The 19,415-nt window shown below is 36.5% G+C and overlaps 1 protein-coding gene across 5 annotated transcripts in view; it reads right to left on the bottom strand.

The window, feature by feature from the left end:
* Positions 1–19,415, bottom strand: part of AGTPBP1 (ATP/GTP binding protein 1) — a 158,144-nt gene that overhangs the window by 119,003 nt on the left and 19,726 nt on the right. For all 5 annotated transcript variants that reach the window (XM_027615667.2, XM_027615666.2, XM_027615665.2 and 2 more), the window contains exons 2-3: positions 12,913–12,977; positions 1,877–2,001 (exon numbers count right to left, since the gene is read on the bottom strand). In XM_027615667.2, coding sequence (XP_027471468.2) covers positions 1,877–2,001; positions 12,913–12,944 — 157 coding nt within the window. In that variant the 5' untranslated portion in view covers positions 12,945–12,977. The remainder of the gene's footprint in view (positions 1–1,876; positions 2,002–12,912; positions 12,978–19,415) is intronic.

Genomic DNA, 19,415 nt, shown 5'->3' with positions numbered 1-19,415 from the left:
ACATATGAACTATCTGTCCCAAATATCACAAATAAATTCTTAGTAACTATATAATATACTTTAAAAGTTCCACAATTTGGCTACATCAAAATTAACCCAACCATTCTCTCACTGATGGATATTTAGGGGGTATCTTGATCTTTGATATTACAAACAATGCTGCAAAATATCCTCAAACATTCTTTTACATACTAGCACTTTTATTTTAGCCAAATACATTCCTGAGAGTCAGTCAGCAAATGCACTTTAATTTTAATAAACATTGCCAGATTCTTCTCTCCAAAGTTAGTAATAATTATTGCACCACCAACAGTGTATGAGAATACCTTATTTTCCATGTCCCCAACACTGGATATTGTCATACTCTAATTTCTGCCAATCTAACTAGTGAGAAGCATCTCTGTTGTTTTCATTAGCAATGCCCGACTTTCAAGGAGTTAAAGAACCTTTTCATAGGTTTACTGGTTATTTGCATTTCTTCTTCCTTGAACTACAAATTTCTAATCTTTCTCTCTCAAATGGATAGCCAACTGAATTATCCTAGATATGATGATGGGACAGTCTTCCACTACTAATTTGCACTGTTTTGACTGGCTAATCCAAGGTACTATATAAACAAAGTCACTGTCTTACACAACCCAGGGGACAGCATTCAGGGGTTGGACCCCAGTGGTAAGTGGCAGGGTAGAGGGGCAGTCTCTGGTAGTGGTACGGTTGGGCCATTTGTCAGTGGTGATGTTGGAGTAGGGACTTCTAGGCTATGATGGGAAAAGTCTGCAGTGGCGGGGGCAGTGTACACAACTGTTATCTATAGGTCAGAGAAATTTGTTTTCTTTAGTTTTTGTTGGTTTTGATTTGAGAAAGTTTTTCATATAACAATACAGTGAATATACTTGGTACATCTAACTTTGCCCTAATACAATGTACATCCTTGTAAGCTGACCTTGGATGATAAGCACAATACTTTCAAAGGCTAGAATCCAGTATAGTGACTTCCTGAATTAAAAAGTATAGACAGGTATCTTAGATTTTGCTAGAAACAAATGTCATCTATTAGAGACCTCGCCTAGGTTTTGGAGCGCTGTCAACTACCCCCTAAACACATGGACTGCATGGCAGGAAGTTATCAAAATAATGGTCTATAACCATGGAGAAGGGTTAATAGATACTGAATTCCTGAACACAATAAATGCCTACTAATGGACCTGAAACTCCAGAATAATGAAATAATTAAAAAAATTAAATACTAGTTATAAAATGTCTGGACTTTAACAGAAGGCATTCAATATACTGCTATTAAAGGCAGCTGCTGGTTTACCCTTATTTAAAAAAAAAAAAATCAGGTTTGTTTTCTTTTTAATCAACCAGAGGTTTTATAACCTTAAATTCCTTTTTTAGCATCTATTGAAATGATGCCTAATTATGGATATCATTTATTGAACATTTTAACATTCTTTTTACATGCTTCTCATGTAATCTCAGGATAATTACTGATATCTATTTTCTCTATTTTGGAGATGGTGCAGCTGAATCCTACGACTCAAAATTTCCCTAAGAACATCCCACCACTGAATGACAGAGCTTGCATTCAAGTGGGGATCACACTCTATACTACTTGACATCTTTTTGTCAACATTCTAGAACAAGTAGCACTGGAATTAAGTACTGTTTGAAAATGGGGGGCAATCATATTCATTTTAGAAACAGTGCTTTGAACAGCAATTCATTCCAGTTATTCAGTTTTCTACTTCTTGAGTCTATTTGAGAAAGTTCAATTTTTAAGGAAAATCATCTATTTATCAAAAGTTTGAACATCCGTAACATCTACTTTTAAAGAATGGAAAAAGTATTTCAAAAACAAGAGATTAAAGTTTACCTTGACTTTGAGCCAGATGAAGAATTTTTGATGTAACATATCTGGCAGTATCTGATTCTGTAGATTCAGTATTGATCTTCTCCAGCTGAGCCAGGAGTCCCACGATCCGAGAATTATTGGTAAGGCTAAAAAGAATGTTATTTTACATTAGGGCACATTCTACATCACTTGTAAATTCAATACTATAAAGATCACTGTTTAAAAAAAAAAAAACTCTATCCTTTCTTAAAAACATTAAGCATTTATGCCACATTTCCTTACTCTGTTTTATAGCTTAACATTGATAAAATTCTATTAAATGAGAAACACATTTCATTTCCGAAAACCACAAATGTGCATTCAACCCTGTCCAGCGATCTTACATCATACCTTGAAAGTTCACGTTTCCACTCTGCAAAAATACTTCTTACATATCCTATGCTCACCTCAAAACTAATCATCCCTCCCACCCCAGTCCATTTTCAGAGTCCTGCTTTATAACTGTTACAAGCCCAAACAGTAACACAACATATTCCCACTAGGACATCCTTAAACCTTTCTGATTCTCTACCCACATTCTTTCTTCCTTGCTGTCTTTCATTATACATTTGCACATTTGATAGCATTCTAGGTATTAGCAACAGTAAGAAAAAATTCCTGCCCCCTACAGACTGAACATTCTAATGGTGAGAGACAAATTAAATATGTAAATAAGCATATAGTATTTAAGGTGGTAGGAAGTGCTATAATGAAAAGCAGGTTAGGGGGAATAAAAGATGCAGGGGGAGGGATACAACTTTAGAGAGTGGTCAGGGAAAATGACATGACAGGGTACCATTGCGGGAAAGGCCTGAAAAAAGTAAAGGAGTAAGTCGTGCAGGAACCTGCAGAAAGAGCTGTCCAGGAAGGAGTCACAACCACCAAGACCCCAAGGCAGGGATCTCCTATACTGAGTTAAAAGTGAGGTGGCCAGTGTGGCTGGAGCAGACTCAAAGGAGAATAATAGTAAGAGAGGAGGTCAGAGGTGGGGGTGAGGTGGGAGGGAGCACCATCATTTAAAGCTTTGCAGGCCACTGTAGAGATTTTGACTTTTATACTAACTGGGATGGAAAGCCTTTGAGCAGAAGAGTGATGTGCTCTGATGTTTTTAAAAGGCTCTCTTTGGCTGGTATGTTGAGACTCAAAGAACAATTTCTCGCCTGTTTACATGACCCAGCAACCCTTCCTGCATTCTCAATGTATCTGCTCCTTCAATTAATCTTTCCCCGATTCATCATCTCTCTCTCCTTTTCAACTGGATCATACCCACTGGCACTCACTAATATGACGGAGAAGAACTCCCACTGGCTCCCACCCCACTCCTCTGCTACTCCTTGAATGAGGTGCCTATACTTGCTCACCATCCTCTCACGATCTGTTCACTTTTCAAGCTTGCCTTCTGCACCCTGAGGTCTCCCAACCTCCTGTGGTCACTTCTTTCCTCGTCATACTCAGTATCTCAGCACTATCCAAATCAGAGAGCCCCCTCTTCCTTCACCTCCTCCTTTGGTTTTCAATGACTCCACTCTCTATCTTCTTCCTGTCACCACCTCTCTGAGATCCCCTCTATTGGCTCCTCCTGTGACATATTTCTAGACGCTGACTCATGGACAGCTCTATCCCCAGCCCTCTTCTTTTCACTCTCTCCACTCTTTGCCAGTGTGATCTCATCTAATCCCACCACTATAATTATGATCTAAATGCTGCCTGGCTCCTATACTCAACTCCAGCTTCACCCTCTTAGCTTACCCAACCTAACAAGCCCAAATATAAAACAATTTCTAGTTCCTCCTCTCAACATATTCCTCTTCCAATCTTAACCCTCCCAAACTCAAATGAAACCATCAGTTGCTCAGGAAAAGATCTGGACTCCCTGCCTCACACACCAACCCAGTAAAAGCTCTATCTCTGAAACGTCTTAGCTCCATCCACTTGTCTCCATACCTACTATTACTACCCAAGTCCAAGCAATCATCATCTCTCATGGCCTCATAACTAGTCTGCTTTCATTCTTGCTTGCCAATAATCCATTTTCTCAGTGATTGTCTTTATCTTTTGATTTTGAAATAATTATAAATACTCAAAGGAAGTTGCAAAAACAGTAGAGTGGTCCCTTCTACCTTTCACTTAGTTTCCCCAATGGCTACATTTACATGAACTATAGGGCAATAACAAAAACCAGGAAATTGACAGTGGTTAAGTATATAGTTCTAGGCCAATTTATCACATGTGTAGATTTGTAGAACCACTAACCTAATCAAGTTGCTATCCAGCTAAAAAAAAAAAATCCCTTCAATGGCTTCCCTTCAGACTTTAGGTAAAATCTTATTTACTTATCACAGCCTACTAAGCCCTTTATCATCTGGCTTCTGTCTACCTTTCAGACTTTCTCACAACGTTCCCCTCAGGCACTGGGATCCACTTCAATGGCTATCAGTTCCCTGAATACAGCAAGTTTTTCCCCAACCACAAGGCCTTTCTGTCCTCTCAATCTGGAGATCTAGAGGGTGTTTTCTCCCAGCTCTATTTAGAGCTGGCAACTTCGCACTGCAGGCTGCAACCCAACCATGTGACTATTTCCTCACCAGCCCCTCCACTTCCGAAATTAAAAATGTACCTAAAGAATTTACTACTATTTGAAATTATGTAAACTCCACAAAGGTAGACCTTGCATGTCTTATTCTATATATCCAGTATTTTTTTAAATTTTATTGTTATGTTAATCACCATACATTACATCATTAGTTTTTGATGTAGTGTTCCATGATTCATTGTTTGTGCATAACACCCAGTGCTCTACGCAGAACGTGCCCTCTTTAATACCCATCACCAGGCTAACCCATCCCCCCACCCCCCTCCCCTCTAGAACCCTCAGTTTGTTTCTCAGAGTCCATCGTCTCTCATGGTTCGTCTCTCCCTCTGATTCCCCACCTTCATTTTTCCCTTCCTACTATCTTCTTTTCTTTTTTTTTTTAAACATATAATGTATTTCAAACATTGGCTGGCACAGCACAGACAATACATATCTAGAAACATGAAAAACAGTATTTTCTTTTTTCAGATTAACTGTGCCAAATGCTTTAAATCTGGAGCTACTTCAACTGAAAAGGTATCTGAAGTTTGAAAATACACATTAAGCATACATTTGAAAATGGGCCTAATGTACCATTTAAAATAATGCAGTATTTCCCATTTTTCAAAGAGCCAGCATAGCACAGACATGAAGATATATATTGATATGTATAAAAAAACCCAAAAGACTTTAATATGTTCAGTATATCATTAAGTTTTATAATATACAAATTCAATACAATATGTTCTTTAGCATGTGTATATATATATATAAATATATATGTGTGTGTGTGTATATATATATATAAGAAAACATTATACATACACACACACACACACACACACACACACACTCTCACACATAAAAACACGCATGGAAATGGTGGCCATCAAATCCAAAACAGTAATTATCTCGGGATAAGGGAGAAAGATGTTAATAGGGAACAGTACACACTGTGTTTGTAATTTTTTTATTTCTTAGGTGATCAGTACACAGGTGTTCATTATATTATTCTCTATCCTTTTTGGTTTTCAGAAACATTTCACAATTTTTTTAAATAAAAGAACTCTGTAGCTATAAAACTATGTTACATATTTAACTTTGTACATACTTTCTTTTTCTTCCGATGTTGCAGGAGGAAGGAACAATTCCTTAAAACTGTTATCATAAGTCTGAATGAGCAAAACCATAACTATGGAAAATTCCATAATGAACAGAAAAAGAAAAAAATAGTATAATGAACCATCATTTGCTCATCACCCAGCTTCAACAATCATCAATCCACAATCTTATTTTACACATACCTACCTAAAGGCACACCCATCAATGGGCTAATTTTGAAGCACATCTCAGAAAGATAATTTCCTGAAATACTTCAGCATTCTCTATTTCCCAAAATATAAAAACTCTTCAAAATATATATAACTACACTATCACTACCATACCAAAAACAGTAACAATCCTTTAATACCAAAATCTAGTCTGAATGCAATTTTCTTAAATTTATTAGTTCATCCTCATTCTCTCTCATTTTCTTTAACAGTCTATACAAATCAGAAACCAAATGAGGTCTATATGTTGCATTTGTCTTTTTACCTACAAGTTTCCTATTACTTTTTTTTCCTCACAATTTATTTGTTGAAGCAGCTTGACTGTCCTATAGTTTCCCACATTCTAGACTTTACCAATTACACATCCACAGCATAATATGTCTATCTTCTATATTTTCTGTAAATCGGTAGTTGGAATTTAAAGGCCTAATGGGATGAAAGCTTGACTTGGAGATGTGAATTCCTTGTAAGTGGTACTATAACCTTCCATAACAAGGCAAATAGTGCCTGGTTCTCTTACTTTTGTAATATAAGCAGTCACTGGTCACCAATACCTAGATTACTCCATTAAGGATTGAAAAACAGTGATATCCATCATCCCACTCCTTCTTCATGTGTTAACTAAAACAACTCCATAAAGAGAAAAATTCCTTATTTGATTATCCAGAGGTACAACTCATCAAATAAAAGCAAAATAAACGCTGGTTTTTTAACTTACCTGTATTTACCAGTTTTCAAAGAACGAGTTCATTCCCTAAAATCCTTTCCAAGTAACCAATGAAGTATTTTGGTTTCATGCATCAGTATGAACTCAAAGATTTAAACACATCTGATATTTTATCCACTGCAATTATAAACACTCAATGATCAATGAATGGGAGTTTCCTAAGTCGGTTCCAGAGTCCTTTTGATATGATCCAGTCCTTTGATAGCTTTCTGGCTTTCCGGTATGACAAGACTATTATTGGCAACAGTCTTCAAAGTACTCCACAAAACTCTGAGAGTACGTGAGACCCTATAATAAAATCTACACAGTCAAAACCTATTTTCATAAAAATACTAAGAAACTATTTGACACTGTGTTGAGATTTGCACTGATGATCTAAAAGCACCAGTGGGTAAAGTGCAGGTACCACAGCACAAATCAAGGCAGTGACACAAAACTGTACTAACAGTCACTGTGTTCTTCACCCTCCTGCACTCAGTTAAAAACAAAAATTCCAGTTTCATCCATGAGGACATATTTTTTTAATACTGTGTGTGTGCATTAAACATTTCAGTTGCACACTAAATACAATGGTTACCTTGGGGGAAGAAAACCTGTGACTGTTTAAAATGCAAGCTGAACTAGCCACTTTTTTCACAGAACATCATTTTTAATTCAAAAAAGAAGTCAAAAAATAATAGTAAGAGAAATTTTAAAAAACAACTGACAAAGATTATTCAGAATTTGGGCGTACATACATTTTTTGGAAATAAACAAAGTGAGTCAATCATTTCAAGAGAACTGACAGATCTATTGCCAGTGATAAAATCTGGCTTTTGAGCAAAAATTAGAATTTCAAAAAATGTGGATCTACCATCATAGCCTTGACAGCTTGCCGCTAATTAAAAAATTTTCTAGGCGCCTGGGTGGCTCAGTGAGTTAAGCATCCAACTCTTAATCTCAGCTCAGGTCTTGATCTCAGGATGGCAAGTTTGAGCCCTATGTTGGGTTCCAAGCTAGGTGTGGAGCCTACTTAAAAAAATTTTTTCTTCTGATAAAAATCAATGGTGGTATTAATACATGCAATTTATTAATACTGTGTAATAAAATGTACCACTATTTAAAATATCTGCATTAGTCATGGAATCAATATTTCTGAATGACAATGCTGGATGTTACAAATTTAAATATGGGAAAAAAATTATTCAAAGTGCAAAAAAGACCAATGGAATTTAACGTAACAGAGAACAAAAAGTTCACTAATACAGTTTCAGATTCCACACTGCAATTAACCTTGAAGAAAACTATTACTTAGCAAGAATATCCACTTCATTTTGAATTTCAACCAATATGGCTTTATTTCCAAAGAATATTATTGTCATTTAAAGGTCTGTTCCTCATTTATAATTATTATTCTTGCTTTAATCACATTTTTACTGTTTCTTTACAAATACTGAACACACAATTTTATTTTCCTCCATCATAAATCACAGGACAATTACCCACAATTATCTAAAATGGCCTTTTGGGGCACCTGGGCGGCTCAGTCAGTTAAGCACCTGCCTTCAGCTCAGGTCATGATTCCAGGCTCCTGGGATCGAGTTCCTCGTAGGGCTCCTTACTCAATGGGGAGCCTGCTTCTCCCTCTGCCTGCCACTCGCCCTGCTTGTGCTTGCTCTTGCTCTCTCTCTCTCTCCCTCTGACAAATAAAATTAAATAAATAAATAATAAAAAGGCCTTTTATTCAAGTACTTCCTTCTTTTCTAATTACATATCTACATGAACCCAGATTTTCTTCATATTCTATAATAACACCACACATGTACAAACTATATATGCATATATAATATGTACATATTATATGTAATATATACTTACATCATGAAAAATTGAACTCAGAAGCAGATAAGAGAATCTAGCCATCTTCCATTAAGCCACATACCAGATTTGCAAAAATGTAGTAAAATAATTCTAGTCTTCCATTTTTGAAAATACAGTTATTTCTAAAACAAAATTTTCTATTATTATACAATTGGTTTATTATTATTTCTAAATGAATAAATAGGGGCACTTGGGTGGTGAAGTCAGTTAAGCTTCAGACTCTTGGTTTCAGCTCAGGTCATGATCTCAGGGTCATGAGAGCCCCACACCGGGCTCTGCACTCAGGACGGTGTCTGCTTAAGTTTCTCTCTCCCTCTCCCTCTGCTCCCCTCCCCCAGCTGCCATGTGCACCCACAGTTTCTCTAAAAATAAATAAATCTTTAAAAAAAAAAGTTTTAGTTTCTCGGTTTTAATGTATAATAATGTAAATATCAATAGATAAAATAACTCACATCAACAAAAACTTTTTGGAGTCTTCATCACTTTAAGAGAGCACCAAGAGGTTCTGAGCTAAAAAAAAATGTGAGAACCACTCTTCTAGGCTTATCTTGCACATTTTGTGCTTCTGACCTAGAATCAGCCCTCTCTCCAAAGAGCCCTGGTTCTTTTTGGTGAGAAATGATATTAAGAGACCACAGTTTGAGAACTAAGAGGCAAACTACATCTTTAAAAACAATTCCATAAGCCAAATTTAAGAGAAATTTGCATTAAGAAAACCAAACTTCTGACATTTAGTAACAAAGTGCTTCTTAAATTTTCTCCAATTAATATTTTTCTTAAAGGTCATCTCAGTATTTTTCAGTAATTAATAAAACATCTACTATTCAAAATATTCACAAACATACCAAACACACTAAGCATAACACCCATTCAATTCTATTCCCAACTAAGAATCTGTTTTATCAGTAACTCTTAAAATTTTAAATTACACCACATATAAAAAAAAGAAAAAGAAAAAAAAATTTATATATATATATATATATGTGATTCCTTTCTGAGAATCATGCTCTTTCAAACAATAGATGGGTGAACAGATGGATGAATTTTTGGAAGGGAGGCAGATGAATGGAAATTGAGAACACAGGCAAATCAATCTCCCTCTCTATTTCTACTTTTCTCATCTACACAATGAAAACTGAACAAAATATTTTAAGCCACCCCAACTCAGCTCTAAAAATGTAAGGCTGTTGGGGTGTCTGGGTGGCTCAGTCGTTAAGCGTCTGCCTTCAGCTCAGGTCATGATCCCAGTGTCCTGGGATCGAGCCCTGCATCAGGCTCCCTGCTCAGCGGGAAGCCTGCTTCTCCCTCTCCCACTCCCCCTGCTTGTGTTCCCTCTCTCGCTGTGTCTCTCTCTGTCAAAAAAATAAATAAAATCTTAAAAAAAAAAAAATGTAAGGCTGTTGACACTAATGTTGAAAGAATCATAGGGTGAACACCAGAGGGCAGCTCTACCTTCTGAATAATTTTTAGACTTTGGAAAATCTGAGGGGGGTGGGTAAAGCTATACAGCTTCAGTGGATAATCTCAACTACAGTGAGAAAATTTTTAAAATAACAACTCAGAAAAGGATGTTATCTTCCTTACTTACCCTACTTTTAGATGAATCAAAATGAGGCTAAGACCAAACTTCAGAGATTCAATTTAAGATTGTTAATTATTATATAGTAAGAAAATCATGGAATTGAAAACATGATCACTATGAAATACATCAAATCAAGTTAACTTTCAAATGGATATTTTAAAGATAGTATCACTCAAATATTTGTTTCATTGTGGTGGTCTCCTACTGCTTTGATGTCTGAGTTTACTCTCAGTCTTAGAGCTATTTTTCTAAAAGCATAAATGTTCTTGGATATTACAAAAGTCCCAATGATGTACAGATACTGTCTTCGCAACAAATAATTTCCCAAGTGCAAGTACTATAGAACCTATCTTCATATTATAAATAAATGTTATCACCTTTTTTACCTTAAAATGCAGGTAATAGAGCTGTCCTCATAAAAAAGGTAAAAACATCTCACAGCAAAAAAAATCCATAGAAATATATTACGGTTTTAGACTTAAACATGACTCACAGCAACTAAGATTTAATTTCAAGCAGTATGGTTTCATTTCCAAAACGCACATTATCTTTCAGAAATTTCTGTTCTTCATTTACAGGTCTTTTTTAACTTTCTTTTATTACTTGTACTTTGTTTACATTTTTACTGTTTCTCTCCAAATACTGAACACACAACTTTATTTTCTTCCATCATAAATCAAAGGACAATGAAAAATAGAAATTTCATTAACATTCTTTTGTAGAAAGAGTTAAATATTTAAATATGTAAGTATGGAAAACAATATTCTTTTAACTGGAAGAGAAGAGTAACTACTTCTCTACTTCTTATAATTAAATGCAGAAAAGGCTTCCTTAACAATAAATTCTAGTTCAACACTACCAAGTGACTTGTTATGGACAACCAGTAAAAACTAGTTAAAATTTTAAACTTCCTAAATTTATATATCAGCAATAATTAGTCAAGTTATCCTTTAAATTCCTTCACCAAAGTAAAAAAGGAGAAGGTGAATGAGAGAAAATAAAAGTCAATAGATTAGCACTCCGGGTAAGGCAGGGCTTACAGGGCAGACACTGGAGCTAGAAAGATGCCAAGATTATAGGAAGAGAAAGGAAAAAGATGTGACCCTTTTCTATCTATCTCAATTCATCTTTCTGCACCCAGCTTTCTTCACAGAGCAAAATGACAAGTATTAGTAGAAATTGTCATTTCTTTAAGATGAAGACCACTTGCAGTGATCCTAATTTGGTTAGCCTAAAACAGTGACCAAAAAAAACAAGAAATATCCAGTAAACTCTATCTCAGGAGAAAAAAAATTAAAACTAACCCTAGGAGCTAGAAGTTGTCAAACTAATTTCATATTCATATGGAACAACAATCTAGTAATTTTAGATAGCTTTGCTAATCAACCTAATCTGAAAAGTAAGGCTGGTGCTCCTTGACCTAATCCGAAAAGTAAGGCTGGTGCTCCTTCTTTTTGTTTTTGTTTTTTTAAGATTTATTTATTCTTGAGAGAGTGTGCACGCGCAGGCGAGCAGATGCGCATGTGCATGAGGGGGAGGGGCAAAGGGAAAGAATCTTGAAGCAGGTTCCGGGCAACCTTGAGATCGTGACCTCTGCCAAAACCAAGGGTCTGAGGCTTAATCTACTGAGTTTAGGTCATGATCTCATGGGTCCCGAGATGGAGCCCCAAGGTGCATGGAGCTCTGCCCTCAGCGAGGAGTCGGCTTCAGGATTCTCTCCCTCTCTCTCTCTCTCTCTCATAAATAAATAAATGAAGTCTTTAAAAAATAAAAATTTAAAAACTTGGGGCGCCTGGGTGGCTCAGTCGGTTAAGCATCTGCCTTCGGCTCAGGTGATCCCAGGGTCCTGGGATAGAGCCCCACGTTGGGCTCCCTGCTCAGGGGGAGTCTGCTTCTCCCTCTCCTTCTGCCCCTTCCCCCAGGCCCTCCCACTCTTGCTCTCTCTCTCAAAATAAATTAAAAAAAATCTTTTTTAAAAAAATAAATAAATAAAACACAATCACTAATTCCTTTCCTATAGAAATTACAAAAATACTTAATAAAATTTGTTATAATGTATTACATAGTTAATAACTGGAAAACCTAACAATTTAAGGAACAAATTTATCTAAACTGTGTATATACTTATTAGAAAACGGAGTCAAACCATACCTGAAAATGCAAAGTTGTAAAAATGTAAATACAACATACAACACTAATACAAAGCAAAAACTGATTATCAATATTAATAAGTTGTCATTTACTGAGCCTGCTAGACATTTAATCTTCACAACTTAATAATGATAGCATTATTATAAAACTCATTATAGAGATGAGAAAATTGGGACTTAACAGAGTTAAGGAATCAGCTAAAAAAAACTCCAAAACAGAATCAGTTTGTCCGACTTTTAACTGAGAGAGTCCACAGTAAAACCTTGCTAAGGACAATTTCTTGGTACATAAGAGCTTTAACAGAGATGATGCTTTAACTCAGGGGTTAGTTAAAATTCTTCTGGAAAGGGCCAGACAGAATGTATTTTAGGCACTATGTGCCATACAGTCTCTGTCATAATTACTCAACTCTGCCACTGTAGAGCAAGTGTCCAGACAATATATAAAGCACAGCTGTGTTCCAATAAAAATTTATATACAAATTTCAATTTCATATAAACTTCATGTGTCATAAATATTCTTCTTTATACTTTTTATCACCAACCATTTAGAAATGTTAAAAACTATTCTTAGCTAATGGGCCATACAAAAACAAGAGGTAGACCAGATCTGGCTCATGGGTCATAGTTTGCTGACTCTTGCTTTAACTGAAAAGTTAAACATTAATAAATATTAATTAAAAAATATAAATACAACATACAATTAAACATAAATAATATTTTCAAATAAGGAGTTTCAAATAACCACTTCATGTATTATTTCCCTGATACATATTCGTATTTAGAATTACAGTACCTTTTCTCTGATATCACTTTTAACTTGCTCATCTTGAGTTACTTCATTTCAACATTGCAGATAATCTAAAAGAAAAAATGTTAATGATATTAAACACACAATTGTTTATATATATTAGATGTCATAAAAACCATACCACTGAAAGTCATTATGGGCAACACAAGATAACATTGGAAACCAAAGGAGAATGTTTTGAGTTTTACGTGCTTCTGGCAAGTTACTTCAATATGCAAAAATGTGTGACTATTACATGATCTAAAACCAGCCAGTAAAAGTTATCAAAATCCTGGAGCTACAAAAATGAAAAAAACCTAACAGTCTATGATCTACTGTTAAAGATTTCTTTTAAGACAGTTCAAATTATCTTTTCCTGTTCTTATATTCCACCTCAAAATAAAACTACAGCAGTGTACTTCGTGTCCACGATTCACACAGTGGTCAAATACTGGTAAATATGTAAGATTATTTCTATGTGAGAACACTTTTTAATAACAAATTATTTAGACAGTAAAAACCACCTATAACATCTTCTCATTTAATATACTTAATACGTTTTCTCCTTCAATCAATACAAGTTTTATCATTAGAAAGTATATATTATACACTTTAAAACTTTAAATCTTGATTCACAGAATCCTTACAATTTTTCAGATTTATTTTGCAACTATTCACCCCCCACAAAAGGAAAACAAACAAACAAAAAAAAACCCTGGACATCTTTTAATTTTATATATCAATGCTTACTGAAGTAGAATTTTGTGGCATCACTAGACAGTAAAAAAATACTGCCAATTCAACAAGTTTCTCACATGTTTATGAAATATTTAGTAATGCTACTTAAAGGGAAATAAACATGCAAAAGAATATAGTAGATTTAGAAGCCATAGATATTCTGGATGTTTTTCTTCAATTAACAAAGAACTTTCACTTCAATAAAACACACATGGTTTTTTGTTTTTTTTTTTTTCAGTTTTCTCATTAACTCAATCATAAAAAAGAAAACACGTATTTAGGATTATGTACAAAAATTACATGGACTGTTTTTCAGGTTGGCAAGAAATTTAAAACTACTGACTAATCTGTCTTTTAACTGACTTTAAAAAAAAAGATTACAAAGTCAAAGTAACTTTTTCCCATTTCCAAATTAATTAAGAATCAAAAATCCAAAGGAGGGGAAAAAAAACTGATTTCAAAAGCACTACTGCTGCCATAAACATAAGGTTAATTAAGTTACTTCTACTTGTTGAGTGGTAGGACCTTCTCTAAAAGTGCATTAATAACACATCTCATGAAAAGTTTACTGTGAATCTTATTAGAGCTGACAGAATTGGAAAGGTTAATGCTGGGCACTTACATCACAACCAATTCTATTTCAACAGTTAAGAAATGATTCAAATTTCCAATTCACAATAAAATAACAGTTGAAACAGGCTTTCCCTGTCCTCTCCCTCCCAGGACTAGAGTAAAGTAAACAGCAAAGCAATAAATAGAAATTATGTTTAAGCCCACAGTGACAAGAAGGAAAACTAAGGGGGGGTGGGTAGGTACTAGAAGAATTCAGGAAACTCGGAACCCAAGGACTTGGAGATGCCAAGCACAACAGAGGAGGAGACTGTTCAAGAGCTAACGAAAAGTCTGCAACTCCAAGCAACTTCCTACCTCCTCGATATCCCATACATCACCATTGTAGGAAATGTTCAACTGCCAGTCCTAGAATTCCGGACAAATAATCCTCATTAAAGAAACTGATAATCTCAAAGAATTCTGCTTTCTGGGACTAAAGAGTCCTCCAGGAAGAAGGCCAGCTCTCAACCACATCATCCTAGAGCTAAGCCAGTATTGTCCCTTATGCTCACTTTTTATAGCGTAAGGTCAGAGTGCCCCCAGAGAACACAAACACTTTCTATTTTGAAAGTCTGTGTTTGTTACAGTATCATGGAATTGAAAGAACAGACACCTAGAAGCAGAAGTGCTGCATTTCACCAAGTTTGTGGCTTTGCCAACCAAGTGTGACAAAGCAAGAAAGAGGCAAAGATATTGAGACTGTATTATACAAGGGCGTAACTATAAAAACAGACCATGAAGTTTAGCTATAATCTACTCATTCCCCATTATTGGGTCATTTTCATCACCATAAAATCATGTTGTTATTTCCGTGTCTTGAAGGAAAAAAATAAGCTCTCTTCGCTCCCACTTCCTGAATCCAGAGACCGTCCCATTTCTCCTCCCTCCCAAAAGCAAAGAGTTGTTTGCACACACTGTCAACAACTCTTCCCCTTCTCTCCTAAACACACTCCGGTCAGGTTCTCCACACCCCACTTGTCAGTCCCAGTGACCTCCATTTCCCTGAATCCAACTGTCAATTCTGTCTTGTCTTATCAGCAGCATTTGATAGAACTGGTCACTCCCTTTTCTTGGAAATACTTTCCTCATTTGGCCATACTCTCTTAAGTTTCCTTCACTGGATGCCCTAAGCTCAGGTCTTTCTCGTCCTTTTCTAACTCCAGTCTCTTCCTTGGTGACCTCATCCAGTCTCATGACTACTTGACATCTCCATATGACAAACTCAACATATCCAATACTGATCCCCTGAACTGCTCCTCCCTACTAAGTGTGCTCTCACCTCAGCTTTTCCAACTGCAGTTGAAGACAATTCTCTCTCCCATTCTTAGTCCAAAACCTTAACTTCCTCTTTGACTCCTGTCTTACATCCCACATCCAATCCATCAGCAAGTCCTGATAATTCTACTTTCAAAATATATCCAGAATCTGATCACACTTCACCATAACTACTACCACGGGCAAGCGAACCATCCTTATTAGTCTCCCTTCTACCTTTGGGCCTCTATACTCTACTCTCAACAGAACATCCTGACTGATCCTTTTAAACCCTTGGGGAAAAGAAGCGGGGGTGGTGGGGAACCTTAGGTAAATCTTGTTACTGCTCTGCTCAAAGTCCTGAGATGCTGTCCATTTCAGTGGCATTAAGGGCCCTAGGAGAATACCTCAGCCCTTCCTTCCTTGACCTCATCTCCTACTTACAACTCTCCTTACTCACACTGCTCTAGACACAACTGGCTGAGCCACCTTGCTTTCCTCCAATTCTTACCTAGCCCGAGCTGTTTCCTCCACCTGAAATGTTCTGCCAGATATCCTAATGACTGACCAACTTCCAAACTTCCTTTGCTTGAATATCAACTTTTCAATAAAGCCTACTCCAACCATCCTATTTAATGCTGTAAACTACCTCCAGACTCCAGCATACCCATTGCTGCTTGCTTGAATCTACTGTCTTTTTCCAGAGCACTTACCACCTTCTAATACAGGATGATTCAAAAATAACTGAACACATTGAAAACTGTACTATTCAATAACTGATTACATATGAACCTGTGTCGAAACAACATTTAAGGGAACAATCACTAGTTCTATAAACTTTTGAATGCTCATGGATGCCCCATTACACCACATGTATCAATCCTGTAATCAAATTCATCCCAGACCCTTACCAGCTTATCACCACTGATAATGACAAAAGCAACCACAACGGGTTCCTTCATTTCCTCAAAGTTTTGAGGAAAAAGTGGTAGCAACCCAAAGTTCTTGATATATACAAATAAGAAATCATATGGTTTCTAGTATCTCACTGGCCAATATTTCACTCGTTTTAAACATCTTGTAAACTAGATAATTTATTTAACTCTGTGTTTTGCTTATTATCTCTATCTCCCTGCTAGAAGTAAAGCTCCATGAAGGAAGAACTCTGCTTTGCTTACTAAATGCCTCCCAAGTGCCTACGACAGAGACAGCGCACGGCAGGCACTAAAAAACAAATTTAAATGAATAAACCAAAGTTTTAAAGACTTGCTGTGAGAAAATTTTACCACACAAATGTGCAAAAAAGTCTTCATTTTAAAAAATCCAACAACATGGAATATATGGTATACTGGCATACAATATCTATCCCAATTTCCGTCTAGTGTGCCTTCCTGTACTATACGCACTTGGAAGTTTTAAGGAAAAAAAAAAAGTACTTCCCAGACTCCCCTGCAGCTAGAGTTCCAGCTGTGACTTAAATCCACCAATTTCGATCTCAGCATTTGGGAGAGACTTAGAAGACTGAAAGGATGCCTGATTCCACAGGCAAACACAGACACACACATGTTCAGTTCTTGGACAGCAATGCATGCAAGAGGTCCCAGAGTCTAGTCCAGGGTTTCTCATAAGCTGTTGCTAGAATTCTTTGAGAGGTCACCACTGGGATAAAAAATTTTTTTTTCTTTTTTACTTTTGTGCACCAAGCAATGGCGGCATTCACAGTAACTAATGATTGTGTTAGAAATCTGACATATAAGGGGTGTCTGAGTGGCTCAGTTGGTTAAGCATCTGCCTTCGGCTCAGGTCATGATCCCAAGGTCGTGGGATCAAGCCCCACGTCAGGCTCCTTGCCAGCAGTGAGTCTCCTTCTCCCTCTCTCTCTGCCCCTCCTCCAACTCCTGCTCGCATGCTCTTTCTCTCTCTCTCTAATAAAAACTTAAAAAAAAAACCCAAACCAGCCATATGTGACAGTGTACAGTAGGACCAGGTCATTTGGTTAGAGTTTGCCTTCATAGTTGGAGGCTGCATGGCACAGGGGGAGGATGGTAGGCTAAGGAACACCAGCTTCTCCCTTTCAAGTTACCTCCCCTAATCTGGTAAGATTACTAATGAAGAATTGTATCTTGTGAATCATTTCACTAAATGAGCACAACAGGAGACATACACACAAAACCCCATCTTTACAGTGAAAACTACTTATCAGGGGCACCTAGGTGGCGCAGTCAGTTAAGCATCTGCCTTCGGCTCAGGTCATGATCTCAGTGTCCTGGGATCAAGCCCTGCATGGGACTCCCTGCTCAGCAGGGAGTCTGCTTCCCCCTCTCCTGGCCCCACCCTGCCGCTTGTGCTGTCTCTCAAATAAGTAAATAAAACCTTAAAAAAAAAAAAAAAACTTATCAATGGGCTGATACATGGGCTGGTAATTCTAGTTTTCATACTCCATTTTATGTGGGCTGTGGAAAACCACTTTTCAAGTGCAGCATGGCTCCAGCAATATTCAGAAAGCATGCAACTATAAGTCATCTGACAAGTTAAAGATACTACTGGAGTCTCAAAACAAACATGATAAACCTTTTGTTAAAAAAAAAAAAATTACATACAATTGAAAAGGCTGAGGTAACAAGTTATACAGTAGCAGAACTTACTGACCAGAAAAGGGAAGGCCACCCAATTACTGAGACCCTAATGAGGCCAGAAGTAAAATTATGCTTAGTAAAATGTTTGTACAGAAGCGCCTGGGTGGCTCAGTCAGTTAAGTGTCTGCCTTTGGCCGAGGTCATGATCCCAGGGTCCCAGGGAGCCTGCTTTTCCTTCTCCCTCTGCCTGCCACTCTGCCTACTTATGATCCCTCTTTCTCTCTCTCTGCCCAATAAATAAATAAAATTTTTTAAAAAATAAAATAAAATAAAGTGCTTATATGAGATGCCTGAAATTTTTAAAGTTCTACAGTACACTACCAGTAACTAACAGTAACATACTGATGGGTCACGTAATTTTAAATACCACATAATAAGGAGAAAAATAAGTTTCTCTAACTAGACTGATAACTCAACAGAGATTGCCAACTATATTAAGATTATATTCCATACATACTATATATTTATGAATATTGTAAGATTTGAAAATGGTGAAATCAAGAAAACTTTTTTTGCTAGAGCACTGCCCAAAGCCAACAAAGGACAGGATATTTAATGTTTTGTCCTCATATCTAGAAACAGGTGTGTCTTGAAGAACACTGTTGACATCCGTACTGACAAAATCCCATCAATAGCTGGCTCCATGTGGGAAGATTTGTCACTCTTGTTTATAAAAAAAAAAGAAAAGCTGACTTCACAACACAGTGTTTTCTTCACAAAGAGGCGCTACTGTCAAAAGCTCTGGGAGATGAAATGAAAAAAGTTCTATTTGAAACTACAAAAAAGGATTAACTTTATTAAACAAAAATTGTTCACTCAAAAATGTTTAAAGAACTATGTTACAACCTGAACAAAGAGCATATAAATCTCCCACTATATGCAGAAGTCCAGTGGCTTTGGTGGATGAAGAGTTCTCAATAGCTGTCTGAGTTGAAAGGTGAAGTGCAGAGTATTTTCACAAACACAGTAGGCTAAGTGCTTGGAGGACAAAGTATGGCTACTGAAACTAGCCAACTTAGCAAACACTTGTTATCACATGAAACAAGTGAACAACTCTCTACAAGACCTTAGAGAAAATATTTTGACTTCAAGTGACAAGATTCTTGGGAAAAAAAATCATGTGACAAAAGAAAGTCATAAAATTGCTCCTATTGCTGCTTGGGTTTGAGAGTGAAAAGGGGTATCTACAAATCTCAAGTCTAGCTGACCCAGAGGAACAAAATTAAAAAGCAAAATTAAACAAGATTTTCTTATTTTCAAACAAATATA

This window comes from Zalophus californianus, chromosome 13, assembly GCF_009762305.2.
Source record: "Zalophus californianus isolate mZalCal1 chromosome 13, mZalCal1.pri.v2, whole genome shotgun sequence".
In the NCBI taxonomy this organism is placed as follows: domain Eukaryota; kingdom Metazoa; phylum Chordata; class Mammalia; order Carnivora; family Otariidae; genus Zalophus; species Zalophus californianus.
This window is presented reverse-complemented; position numbering and strand designations above follow the sequence as displayed.